The sequence below is a fragment of the Periophthalmus magnuspinnatus genome, chromosome 10 (assembly GCF_009829125.3).
Source record: "Periophthalmus magnuspinnatus isolate fPerMag1 chromosome 10, fPerMag1.2.pri, whole genome shotgun sequence".
NCBI lineage: Eukaryota > Metazoa > Chordata > Actinopteri > Gobiiformes > Gobiidae > Periophthalmus > Periophthalmus magnuspinnatus.
This window is the reverse complement of record NC_047135.1, coordinates 26,963,181-26,977,497: the sequence shown is the minus strand read 5'-3', so window position 1 is coordinate 26,977,497 and position 14,317 is coordinate 26,963,181. Positions and strand designations below refer to the sequence as shown.

Genomic DNA, 14,317 nt, shown 5'->3' with positions numbered 1-14,317 from the left:
TACTCAAACATGTGTGAATGAAAAAAGCACAACTCCAGGTATGTGTTTGAGGAGGTAACAACATTATTACATGGCTTAAAGCTTGTGAGAGTCTTCTTTAAATTTTTTTTTCTCGATATTTTAAGTTTTATGACACAAGAGCATGCTGGAATGTCAAATTAGCAACATGACGCTAACAGATAAATTACCATTCCAGAAGAAATAGAGTAAGTGTGACATGCAGCTGTAACAAAGAAGTGTTTTCGTGTTAGTAGTAGTAGTAGTAGTAGTAGTAGTAGTAGTTTCTTGAATTGGAAATAATGGAAACAGCATAACTGAACAATTTAAAATATTGAGTCCCAACTATAGCCTGTACATATAAACGGACATAGCTGACCTGCTAGCCAAATAGCAAGTGAGTATGGGCGCACTTCCTGCTCCCTCAACTCCAATTCACTTTCTGCTTTCTCGCTCCTCTCTTTGTAACTGCTGCTTTCAGGCTCGTTTTGGCATTTTGGTCTTAAAATGCTCGTATTAACCTGCTCTACATAATCGTGGTGTTTTTATTTCACTATGTTGTCTGTAAATCAAGTTATGAACATGATTAACAGACCAATGAGGTGGCCTGTTTGCTTAAGTTGCTCCCGTTAGCCTTAGCAACAGGTTTGATTGACAGCGTTGCTAAGCGCCCGCTCCGTGCTAAACCAGCGGAACGGACGGGAAGGAGCGTTACCTTCAACAGCCTTACTCCAGATTGGTTCTTCGGCTGCTATGATACTCGCAGTCAGAATTCTATGTATGAAACGCAGCTTCAAATTTGCTCCTATAACTGCTATGAGCTTCATTTGACTGGAGCTGAACGCTATGGGTGACGTCACACTCTTAGTCCACTACTTTATACAGTCTATCATCTGAGCGCACGTCCTTATGAATCCCTAAAAATCTATGCAATCAGCTCGTGTGCTTTCTAATACCAAAACCGACTAGCAGTTCAATTATACACATACATTAACATTTCTAGTCATTGATCTCTCACATGGTTGAAGTTGATTGAAAATGCATGGATCAGTCCGGTTTAAAGCATTTGAGTACTTCTTGTTTCTCATGCAGGGCAGCGGGCATTAGCAGATGAACTATCATGTTAGGTGGATGAGTGTTTGTGATTACTCCGCAGCGCAGTTCGATATATAGATTTGTTTATCCGCTGGGAGCCTGCGGGGGGCGCCTCTCTCTCTCTCTGCAGCTCTGATTAGCACCACAGGTTACACATCAGAATGCATCCCCAGTAATCCAGGGACTAGCATATTATTGCATTAAAGCCCACTACAAACTCAATAATGCCGACAGTGCTACTTGTAGACTTTGATAGGAAAATAAGCTGTGTCATAGATAAAAGACGATTTCAGCGCAATGTTACAAGTTAGGCAAATTGCGATTGTTTTTGTATGTATTTGAATGTTCTCCTTATGGCATGACAGGTTTATCAAGTGGCTCTGTGCAAAACTTGTGGTTGTCTCCATGGAGATGTTAACGCCACGCCTGGAATGTCCCACAGTAAGGCATTTAAAGTATCCATTTGGCATTTATTCAGTTACAAGTGATTCTGTTCTTTGTCTTACTGTGAGAGGGGTTGCCAGTCCACAGATCTGACTTGGCCTGGTGGTGTTACCTGCTTGTCTCCATGGAGCTATGTTTAATTTACAACCTTACCTTAAAAAGACTAAAATAATCCATTCTTAAATAAATACTTCCTTTTTAATGGTCTTCAGCAGAGATGTCCAAACTACGGCCCGTGGGTCAAATGTGGCCCGCAGACCATTTTTTATTGGCCCTCAGACCTTCTGCTGGACTGGCCCAACTGATCATAGGTAGAAGTTTTTGCTTTGTAAAGTAAATTTAACTAATTTACCTCTAAAACCCACACAGCATTGGACACAGACCTACGATCAATGTTCCAAGTCGTATTAAAGGTAAAGTAGCGCTCTCAAAAGTATGTGAAATGCAGTCATCTGAAGTATTGCCCACCAGATTGTGGCCCTCCACTTCAAAATTGTTTGAGTATGCGGCCCTCGGTGTTAAAAGTTTGGACACCCATGGTCTCTAGCAACTTTGCTTTTTCTCATTCTTTTCACAATTTGCACTTCAGCATGGACAGACTAAAGTCAACGAAAAGTAATTATTATAAGTACATTTCTCTTCAAACGTTTTGGGTAATGCAGGGTGAAGTTCTGCTATAGTTTTCTTGGTGTGACTGCAAATGTTTTATATAATTCGTGACATAACATTATATTTATCAAAATATCCAAAAGGAAAATGTATAAAATATTTGACTTGATCACACATCTGAGAAAACATTCATATGCAGTAGCTAAAATAAGCCTTTTTAAATGCACACATTCTGCACATTCAGAGTACATGAACCCTAAACACGTTTGAGTCATATATTATTAATACTCTCTTCGCTCTCAATGGAGAACACCACCAATAGCTTTATATAGACTGGCCACAGTACAAAAAGATGTAGCTAACCTACTTTTGAAAAATTAAAGCCTTACGTAAATAAGTGAACAATCAACTTTTTCATCTTTCTACCATGTTATAACATTTCCTCATCAAACACATGCCTGAAGTAGTTTTAGACGTCATCCATGCATGTCTGAGTAATCAAGCAATCTCTTCTGGGCACTATTTGAACCTTGCGTACGGTTATCAGAGCGATCCTGTACAAGGCTCCACCCACAAGCCTACGTCACCCATTCTCCCAAGCGGTAATTTTTTCATTAAGATAAAAAAACAATGCACTACGACTTCACAACCGGCTGTGATGTGCAGTAGCTTCATTAGCAGGATGTACTCTGATTGTGTTGTCATAGCACACTGAAGGGGGTGTGACTTACCACTGAGAGCAAATGGAGGAAACACTCAGAGCATCAAAAATGAATATCGCATTTTCAAAATAATAAAAGGTAGAAATGGTGATCTAAATATGCTGTGTTCTGTGTTAGTAGTTAATACCCCACAGAAGTAAAATACCCGATCTTTTACTGTAACAGGTACACCTCACTCTTGTCTCCAGAAGTACGTTATTATTTTGCCAGGAATCATCTACCGACTGAAATTATCATCCTAGCATTAGCAGGTGTTTTGCCTCTCCACAGATCTGACTTATAACTTGACTCGGTGACACCAGGCAAGGAGATAAATAGATACATTTTAAGGCCATACAGTGGAACATTTTAAGTACTACAATAACGTTTCCATGGAGACAAGGATGTGGCAGACTCTAGAAAAGTGACTGAGTGCACCTTTAAGCTACTACAAAATGTAAAACTGCCAATTAATTACGGCTAATAATCATAGTTTTTAAAGTGACTTCCCCCAGTGTCACTCTTCATAACGCAGATTCTCACATAGCGTATGGAAACACTCTGAGCTGCACGGCTGGTGAAGTGCCTTGCCCAAAGACACAACAACCACAACAACAGCATGCATTGGTAGAACTGGGCATTCAGCAACCAACTTCATATTGTTTTTTTTTTTGTTTTTTTAATTATTATTATTTTTATTTGCCATTTAAAGCAATTGGACTTTTCTGATTATGTTGTTTTCTGCAATATTATGTAATGCATGACTCTTGTGCGTGTTTGTTGATCGGTTTCACATTTCACTGACTCAAGCAACACTCACCCGCTTCATCTGTCACCGCCACGATCCCAATTACAGAGGACATGTCTTCATATCTTAACATTAGCAGCTCATTTTGTTAAAGCGCCTGTACCTGATTTAAATGTTTTCTAGTCAAGATAAATGCTCTTTACATCATGCATCGTATATGTGAAAGCAGCTAAATAAGAAAAAATTAAGATGCAGTTTACATAGCATTTTGTCATGTATTAACTAATAAAGAAGCTCCTGACAGGATCAACTCTTATTGTCCAATCTGGCACATTGTTACTATGAATCATGGGAAACAAGTACATGAGACTATTCCAGACACTTGATTCTCTGTCATGGTGCATTTTCAACTCACTTTTTGGAGCGTTCTACCATGTTATAACGTTGTTCCATGTAAAAACATGCCTAAAGAGGTTGTAGGTGTCATCCATGCATCTTTAAGCAATCTAGCGATCTCTCTCGGCCCTATTTGAACCCTCCTTATGGTTAGCAGTACGATTCTGTGCAATGCTCCACCCACAAGCCTACATGACCCATGCTCCAGCTCAACAATTCTCCGGGAATATACAAAAACATGATGCGCTACAACTCCAGTACACAACAGCTTAAAAACAGTGTACTACAACTTCACAAACCTGAAGCGATGTGCAGTAGTTTCATTAGTTGTATTGGGATAACATTCTGAAGGGGGAGTGAGAGGAGGGGAGACTCAGAGCGAATAAAACTGAAACTTATTAAACATGTTGATATGTTTTTTCAGAGAATATAGCATTTTCAAAACAGTAAAAGGTAACATGGTGATCAAAATATGTAATGTGTTAGCGATTAATACAGTGGTCCCTCGTTTATCGTGGGGGTTACGTTCTAAAAATAACCCGCAATAGGCACAAAAAAAAGTAGGAGGACGTTTTAAGGCTGTAAAACCCCTCACCACACACTTTATACACTTTTCTCAGACAGGGATTAACATTTTCTACCAAAAAAATCTAGAAAATGTTCACTAAAAAACTGCAAAAGGTGAACCGCTATATCGAGGGACAACTGTAGCCCTCAGAAGTGTAATACCTTCTTTGTAACGCAGGCGGAGATTGGAGAACTATAAGCAAAAAAAATCACATGTGACATTCCCAGACAAAATAGGCGTGGCTAAAAGTTCAAACTGACTCATGGTTCAAAATCAGGTACGGGCCCTTTAACTTTAATTTTCCTCCTGCAGCCAAACCCTCCATGTTCCAGCTCCATCATCCCTATGTGAGTGAAATCCATTGGAAATAGACTTCTTTGCTTTCGGAACATCTGTGATTACAACCCAGTCAGGTGCATTGGAAACTCTCACAGGTGCGCCTATGGGGAGTCATAAATAAGTTATAAGATGAGCCGCCAGCAGGTTAGATCAAAACACAGCAGCCTACGAGCCTCCGGGGCCTCATTGCATCCTGGAGGAAATCGAAAAAGTACAAAATATAACTCGCTATATGTTAGAGTTTTATTTCAAGGTGGTATTCTGATATCAAAAAAATATGCTGGACAAATAGACAACTTATTTGGAGGAGTGTGGTCCAGTGTTGTTCCAAGTTGAACACCCCTGATATTTTTGGTTAGTATTTTATTTACATGGTGCCTTAAGGATAATTTACATGTACAAATAAGTATCGCAGCTCTAGCTTTAAACTACCTGCTACAGATCGGGATACACCAAAGTGATAGCAGCACATAAACACAGCATTAACATATGTGTATAAACTTTAATATTAATCGATTAAACCAGTGGTCCCTCGTTTATCGCGGGGGTTACGTTCTAAAAATAACCCGCAATAGGCGAAATCCGCGAAGTATCAGCTTTATTTTTTACAATTATTCTATATGTTTTAAGGCCGTAAAGCTCTCACCACACACTTTATACACTTTTCTCAGAAACATTAACATTTTCTCACATTTCTCTCTTGTTTAAACTCTCTCAAAGTTCAAACCTTCGTAGACGCCTTCGTCGGTGCAGAGCGTTTCATCGACATTGTAGGTTTTGTTGGGGAGTAAACTTGTAAACATACAGCACTTCAGAGGCACACTAGTGATCGAACAGGACAGGAGACACGGCACAGAGGAGATTGACTGACAGTGGTCGACAGTCCCTTAGCCAATCAGGACGCAGAACACAATGCACGTTCATACACTGTAAAAAAAGCATATCAAATTTTAAAAATCCACAAAACAGCAAGACCACGAAAGGTGAACCGTGTAATAGTGAGGGACAACTGTACACCAGCAATGTCATATGTATATTCAGTGTCACTCAAATTAGGTTGGAGTTTACATTTTTCAGCATCAGCGAAGAGTCTCCAGTCTTTTCAACTGGAGAAAGACAGGAAATAAGAAAAAATTACTTCTGACAACCTTTCAAAATAGGTTACCTGAATCACTACAGTCACGTCAAATCCAGAATCTCAGGAAATTGTTTCATGGTTGTCCGAGAAAAGCTAATCGTCCAAGTGTAGAAATGAGGTTCATCTGGTCTTCCGTTCATTTATTTTGATAGATTCTTTGTTCAGATCGAGGTTTAATTTGTTTTCATGCCTGACAGTTGCGACTGCTCAGTAGCGCTCTTCCTCAGAGTGGTCACGTGACGTCGCTGTGATGTATCCGGTCTGCTGATTTGAACAGGTTTTGGCCCTGTCTTCCTACCGGCGGAGGCAGGAGGAGGCGCTGTCGTCCTGCCTCCACCGGTAGTGAGAAGTCGAAACTGTCAGGTATGAAAAAATAATCTATTTTTAAAAATTCTCAGGTGAATAAGGAAAACTTAAGAAGGGGCGACAGTAGCTCAGTTCGGATTTGTTCACAGATTCGAAGACTCTCGGCATAAAAACATCGTTGGTAGAGCGGTCCGATCCACTGACGTACAGGTTGGAGGTGTGATTCCAGCTCCCATGGATGAATACTGTCGTGTCCTTGGGCAAGACACTTTACCCAGCTCACCCCCAGTGTCTGTGTATGCTAGTGTATGAATGTGTGTGTGAATGGGTGAGTGGTTCCTTGATCTAATGTACTTTGAGTGACTTGAAGGTGAAAAATTGCGATATAAAAATATGACCATTCGCCATTCAAGAAACAATAAGGCGTGGCATGCAATAGCCAAAACTTTCAGTCTAATTAGCACAATGCAAAATAAAAACTATTGAAAGCTTATGTTGAGTTTTAAAGTATAATTTCTCATCTGAACAACATGCTCTATAAAACAGTTTGGTTTATTTGAAAGAATCTGTGAGATGATGCACAGACTAGAGGAGGAGCAGTGCTGACGTCTCTGGTGTAAACTGACACTTGTAAATATAGACCTATATACATGTATGCAGCTTCGCCTACATGACGTGCTGCTGTAGCTCCAGGTGTAATTTCAGGATGTTGCCACTTCATTTTCAGTTTTCCAAAGTCGACAAACACAGTGTCTCTTTAGATGAAAAGTTTAATGTCAGACTGGCTTGAGACCAGGAGAAGAAGACAAATGCGAACATGAAATTGTGCTTTGTGCTGCAATGTTAAAAGTCTTATATTACGCAAAATGGACTCCTGTGAGCGTTTATCATGTTAGAATGCTGTTACCTCCTCAAAAACATACCTGTAGTTGTGTTTTGTTTCATTCACACATGTTTGCATAACCCTTTTATTATTAGTCTGTCTACATCTCCAAAACTCAAAATGTTCTGTTCCACCTTGTGATGTCATGAGTCGTGAAGTGGTAATTTTCATCCTACAGCTTTGTTTTACCTTTAGTTTAGCAGAAATTGGCTGAAATAATCCAAATGATTCTAGTGAAGGTGTATGGAATTTAAAAACACTGTGGAGCACTTCCTGTATTACCACATGACATTTTTTTTGTGTGTGTTTTTGAGCAAAGAATTCACCCTAATAAGCAGGGTTTGTGTGTTAAACATGTGTGAATGAAGCAAAACACAACTCCAGGTATGTTTGTGGTGAGGAAATATTATAAAATAGATCAGAAAACAGTGGAATACGGACTCTTTAAGCTCTTTTTCTAGACATGATGTGGATCATGTCTTGATTTGTATCCAAATGTTCCAAATGATATCCAAATATCACTGTTTTGTTCAAATAAAATGCATTCTCTGATAACTCTAAGGTCACGGATGCAGAGGAAACAGAGGGCACAGTAGATTTGTATAATTAGTTTTAACTGACAAACCAAGCCTATAGCCTCCAGACCTACATTTTTTTTTTAAATTTATGTGTTTCCTTTTTCGCTATGGTTTGTCAGAATAAACCAGTAATACAGTAATTTTGCAGATTGTAAGCCAGAAGGTCTGTCTGAACAAACCCAGCCCACAGTAACTGCACTGGGCTGATGGTGTTTAGAGACACTGCTACAGCCCTTCCACTACCCCAAATGAATAATTGAAACATGGCACCACTACTACAACCCATCATATTTTGGAAAGAAATATTAGCCTGATAATTTCATCCATGGTTATTCTTGTATATATAAATTTAATAAAAACCTGCTATAGGCCGACTCCAAAACTCTAATGTAGGCTATTACTTACAGCAGACCTATTGCGCAAAATCGACTTTTTAGCTTTTAACCGCATTATAATTGTTTCCCCTTCTTATTTACCCTCTCGAAGTTTTTATTATAGAGTGATTCAGGCATGTTTGAGTAATCTCTATACTCATTGCTCCCATCAACCTGCTCTGTACTTACTTCATTCTCCAGTTTTATGTTCTTAATCGGTGATACATGCAGGATTTGACAGAGTTGCGTAACCATTTTTGCACAAATGAAAAAAAAAAATCTGTGTGATGTGTGATCATTATGTTACAACATGATAAAAGCTCACAGGAGTCCATTTTGCGTAATATAAGACTTTTAACATTGCAGCACAAAGCACAATTTCATGTTCGCATTTGTCTTCTTCTCCCGGTCTCAAGCCAGTCTGACATTAAACTTTTCATCTAAAGAGACACTGTGTTTGTCGACTTTGGAAAACTGAAAATGAAGTGGCAACATCCTGAAATTACACCTGGAGCTACAGCAGCACGTCATGTAGGCGAAGCTGCATACATGCATATAGGTCTATATTTACAAGTGTCAGTTTACACCAGAGACGTCAGCACTGCTCCTCCTCTAGTCTGTGCATCATCTCACAGATTCTTTCAAATAAACCAAACTGTTTTATAGAGCATGAGAAATTAGATTTTAAAACCCAACATATGTTTTCAATAGTTTTTATTTTGTGTTGTGCTGATTAGGCTTCTTATCATCATCATCCTTGCTGTTTCTTAAATGGTAAATGGTCATATTTTTATATAGCGATTTTTCAACTTCACGTCACTCAAAGCGCTTTACATCAAGGAACCACTCACCCATTCACACACACATTCATACAACTAACACAGACGTCAGTGGATTTGTTTCTTTTAAGTCATTTTAGATCAATACTGCGCTTTAAAATGTCTAAATTATAACCTAATGAGATTAAAACTGTAACAAACACAAGCACATATGTCTTCTTTAACCCTTTAAGGACTGAGCACATTATAGACCACTACAGCTCGCCTAGACTTTTCTCTTTTTTTTTAGCCATAAAAATCATGTTAAAGGAAGTATCAGCATGCACTTTTGCCTTTTTTCACATAACTTTCTCTATTTTACATATCCATCCTTATTTTTCTTTTGACACATCGAATAACTGACTGGAAGAATCCTGGCAGCACCCGCGCTCTGATTGGTCATCTTCGAGGGACAACGTACGCAGATTACCGTAATGACAGTAACATATTTAAATAGCGCCATGCCTCTGCTTTGAGACGCCGTTAGAATTTACATGAAAGCACAATTGGTTACGGAGTTATGGTAATTGAAAGTCCACAACTGCGAGTCTATCAACAGCGAGAGCATCTGACGCTATAGGGTTAATAGGATCACTCAAATTGGGCTAAATTAAGTTATATTCCAGCCTACATTTTTTTAATTAATATTTTAATTTATGCATTTTCTTTGGTGTGGGGAGGTTTGCGAAATTTGGGTGCGCTCCGGCTGTTGGAACGACTCAGCAGTAGCCAGTTATTACCGGAGTTGTAAGTCAGAATGGTATTGATTTTTAATGATTATCGTTTATGCCGATCATTATTTCACATAATTAATTTTAATAATACAAAAAGGTCCTAACCAGGCCCCCCCTAGACAACACGCGTGAGCCCCTCGTTTCTCTTGGAGCGCCTCTGGATCTATAACCTCCTCAGAGAAGCCATCAAGGGCACCTCAGCACATCAGCACCTCAGCAGACCTTCAATCGATCAACAGCGCGCGGAACTACAACTCCCATAAGGCATTTCGTCGCCCGCTGCTCTCTCTCAATGCTGCTCTCTCGCTCTCTCTGCATGCAGCGAGAGAAATGTATGCGAGCGTTTGGGGAGGCGGAGAGTCACCACCAGCACCAGTCGGCTCGCTGCGCAGGAGGAGCCCGACACCAACTGAAAACACCGACCCAAAGAAAGCCATGAAGCCGCTCCAATCAACTCATCTGGATTTCCTATAGCACCGGCTTCGTCTGTCGAAATTTGCACGGGGAGGTTTTGCCATTTCGGAATAAAAAAAAAAAAAAGGGTGTTGGATACGCGGACTACATTCACGCTTTCCCCAAAACGCACCAAGAGGCATCGGTAAAGAGGTGAGTGAGAGGGAAAAGCAGCGTTTGAACAGCGAGGAAACGAGTCAAACGAGTGTAAGGGCTCTGTGAATGCGCTGAATTGAAGTTAGTTGTAGTGGAATCGCTTCGACCCGCCGGCAACATGTAGCTCTTGCGCTTTTGTTTGCGTCTTTTTTTGGAGGGGGGACTGAATGCGCGGAGTGGTGGCTCCTGCTCCATTCTCTCTTCTCTTCTCTTCTCTTCTTTTTTTTTTAAAACCCCCCATAGGTGTAAACTGTATCCTCTTGTTGAAATGGGTGAGGTGTAGTGTGCGCTTATACAAAAGACTTGGCCACTCAGTCACTGCCTTTTCAATGCGCTGTCGCCTTTCTCCAAAAAAAAAAAAAAAAAAAAAAAAAAAGCCCGACACAACCTTGATAGAGATTTTCTGAAAGCGGTTAGGTTTGCAGCCGGGGAGAGGCGCATTAGGAGGAAGGACACAAAGGTAGAAATGTATAGCAGCGCAGTGTAAAAACCAAGAAGACTGTTGCTGTGCGTGCGTTTTCTTTGGTGTGGGGAGGTTTGCGAGATTTGGGTGCGCTCCAGCTGTTGGAACGACTCAGTAGTAGGCAGTTATTACCGGAGTTGTAAGTCAGAATGGTATTGATTTTTAATGATTATCGTTTCCTCGTCTGTTAAAGGATTTTTGGCACCGAGCAGTGTCTCCCTAATGCCCCTGTCATAGAGAGTCTCAATCAAAAGTGTGTCAAGGCGTTTGAGGTGGAGTGAGTAACTAGTTCCACACATGTAAGTGCAGGAAGCAAGAGGGTCCTATGAGTTTTTTTCTTTTTTCTTTTTGTCTTCACACCAGTTTTGGAGGATGTGGACTGGAGGAAGGAAGGGGGGGTTGAGGCTAGAAACTGCACAGACCCCTGCCAAGAATCCAACCAGTCAAGTTGCAGATAATATACATTAGTGTTTATTATTATTGCTCTTAATGGAATTATTGCAAAATGTTTTTTACTATTAGCAAACTTCAGGTCAAAATATATATTACCTTTTAATAAATCCAAACTGTAATTGGTCCTATTCTAAAACGATAATGTCTTATTTTGCAAAAGCCGAAGTAGTGCTGGTAGTAGCAGTAGCAGTAGTAGTAGTTGTTGTAGTGGTAGTGCTTCAGAATGATAAAAATAGGACTGTCACCATAGCAATTAACAATTTTAACGCGATATTATTTATTTTTGAAATGGGAAAAGTCCTCAAAATGGCAAAGCTGAAAGCCATAAATAGCTTGGTTGTAGTTGCGCCTCTTATTTTGCACGTTATCCTAATTCTAATATCGTGTAATGCCTCTTTTAACTGCACTGCACCTTTAAATCCACAATGTTTTGATATGCAACAGTGTCATTTGCCAGTAACTTGCTTGTCTTTTTACCTAATTACTTTTCACTTCCCTCTCCACTTTCCAGGGAGGGAGCCAGACCAGAGCCCGGGATGCTTCTGGAGTGACTGACTGTGCACTGGCAACCTCAGCTCTAATGTAATGGAAACCCAGCGCTGTCGCCACGGTACCATCTGAAATGCATCAGCGGAAATCTCTACCCATCTCCCCATGGGTAATCGCATTGGGCGCTGGCTACTGTCTGCGCTAGCTAGTCCGGTGCCCTGCTATGCCCCCCGCAATGCCAAACCTGCCCTCCGCTGCCAACAAGGAGCGCTCAGTTCTGAAAGTGCTGTGGAAAAAGTTGGTCTGGCTTGATTTTTTTTGAATTGTAACCAAGTTATCCAGCAGTGTGCAGCACGGATTCTGTTTTGCCGCTCACAAGAACTTAACATAAACACAAGGACGCCCCGTTGTCATCCCTACGCGGCATAATGGATGTTCGCTTTTATTACCAACCTCTACCGGAATTGAAAATGTGAAAAGGGCAAAATGAACACAGCCCTATGAAGAAGAGGACTATCGCTGCAGTATATCAAAAATGGCTCAGACCAGTTTGCTGCAGGGGAAGCGCTTTTACTGCCGGGAGTGGGTCTTCCATAAGATCCAGCACTGTCTCCAGGAAAAGAGCAACAACTTGAGCGGATTGACTCCCAATAAGCAACCCCAGCCTCCAGCTCCCAGCGGGGGGCCATCCAATACGCCTGGTGCCCTAACTCCAGCTTCTGCTAACCCAAACAAGACCACTGGTTCATGGGGAGTGTTATTAGTAGGTGGGCCAGGTAGCGGAAAAACAGCATTGTGCACGGAGCTGCTTTGGCCAACTTCCAGCCAAGGTACTCACCGGGGGCTGAACCAGCAGGGATTGGCGTTCCACTTTTGCCGGGCGGACGATTCGGATACCCTGTGCGTGGGGGGGTTCGTGAGGGGGCTGGTGGCTCAGATTTGCGGCAGCGGGTTGCTTCCAGGTTACGAGGAGAAGGTGCGTGATCCGGCTGTGCAGAGCGTGCTGCAGCCAGGGGAGTGTGAGAGGAACCCCACTGAGGCGTTTAAGAGGTAGGAACATTTGTAGAGACATGGATTAACCACGACTACTGCTACTATTACTACTACTACTAAAACACATGGTTACACAGGTTTTCCCATAATAAGGCAAAGAGAAAGTTGTTGAGGAAGATTTTAGGGCTGTAGTCCTTAAAGTGCATTTGACAGATGAATATATTTACTTCAAATTATTACTTCGTTTGGTGGGATAGTACCCGAGGTAAATATTCATCACAATTTACATCAGTCTAGTGGCAATTTGTGGAGAAAATTAAAAAGCAAAACGTTGGAAAACACAGAAGGAGCAGTTAGATCTAAAGTGGAATCCCTCTACGTATCCAAAAATAATCCAAAATAAAGGGACAATTTTGGCACACGAAAGGCTTTTTTTTGTTTTGTTTAAACACTGATTTAACAAATAAAGGTGTTGTAATTTATTTTTATTTCTCAAATCACAACTATTAGGTAATTTAGACAAGTAGATTATATGGATTTATATGCATACTACAAGGAAGGAAAGGCTATGGAGTGAGCTGGCTGAAGATTTGGGAGTGAATCGTTTCATTTAACATAGAAATGCGACATTTCCTGGTGCTTTTCTGTTTGAATAGTTTATAATATTTTTTTTTGCATGAACTCCTGTGCAGTTGCAGGCTTCTGAGTGCACTTTGGGTCAGATCCACAGATCCACGTAATTGTTTTGAGAGCTTTTGCCACGCCCCCTTTTTAGTTGACTCATCGATCGGCAGCACATGTTTTTAGTTTTTATCAAGAATTCTTTTGTTGACTACAGCCCCACACACGAATAAAGTATGTCTTACAACTTACTTACTACAACTTCTACTACTAAGATACATGACTGCACTGATTTCAACTTTGAAAATAAGAGAAAAAAGCTGTTTCTTGAGGGAGAGTTGATTATAACAATGGTGGCAATGATAACTTCACAAACAAAAATATTGTGCTGTGCGGGTGTTTTGACGGTCCTCTTGTTTTGATTGAATGGCTCCAGGCAAGTTGTTACACATTGAAGCAGAGTTTTTCTATTTCATTTCAGTTAATTAAGAAACATTCTCACCGCACTGACAAAACATTCATTCATCTATCATGTCTTTTACCCAAAACCCTTCTAGCACTCTCTCACCAAATCATGTACTGTTGTTGTGGTACATTTTACTGCCAACAAATGTAGTGCTGGAATGGCAACCTTTAATATTGTGTTAACATTTTCTCCCCCGAATTTCTATTTATCAAAATGCTGATTCCCTCTTCTCCGTTTGAACAATTTGGTTGTTTGAAGTGACGTAGCTGCTGGAATAGTGCACTAATTTGACATTAAAGTCGCTCTACCTGATTTTACTGTCTTCAAAACGTAAAAACAGAACTAGTTCATTTTATTTTTTTCTGTAAATGTTTGCAAAGATCCAAAGTTGTTCCTCTCTTATCTTATGCATTCTGAGCATCCTAATTATTCAGTTCAATTCAATACATTTTTGTAAACCCCAAAGAGTAGGGGTCATCCAGCCAGGTCACTGCA

General features: G+C 40.5%; 1 protein-coding gene across 1 annotated transcript in view; it reads left to right on the top strand.

The window, feature by feature from the left end:
* The first annotated feature begins 10,101 nt into the window (after nt 1-10,101).
* The window catches only part of ankrd50 (ankyrin repeat domain 50), a 74,724-nt gene continuing 70,508 nt past the window's right edge, over nt 10,102-14,317 (top strand). Inside the window, exons 1-2 of the mRNA XM_033973934.2 lie at nt 10,102-10,334; nt 11,765-12,792. Coding sequence (XP_033829825.1) covers nt 12,278-12,792 — 515 coding nt within the window. The 5' untranslated portion in view covers nt 10,102-10,334; nt 11,765-12,277. The remainder of the gene's footprint in view (nt 10,335-11,764; nt 12,793-14,317) is intronic.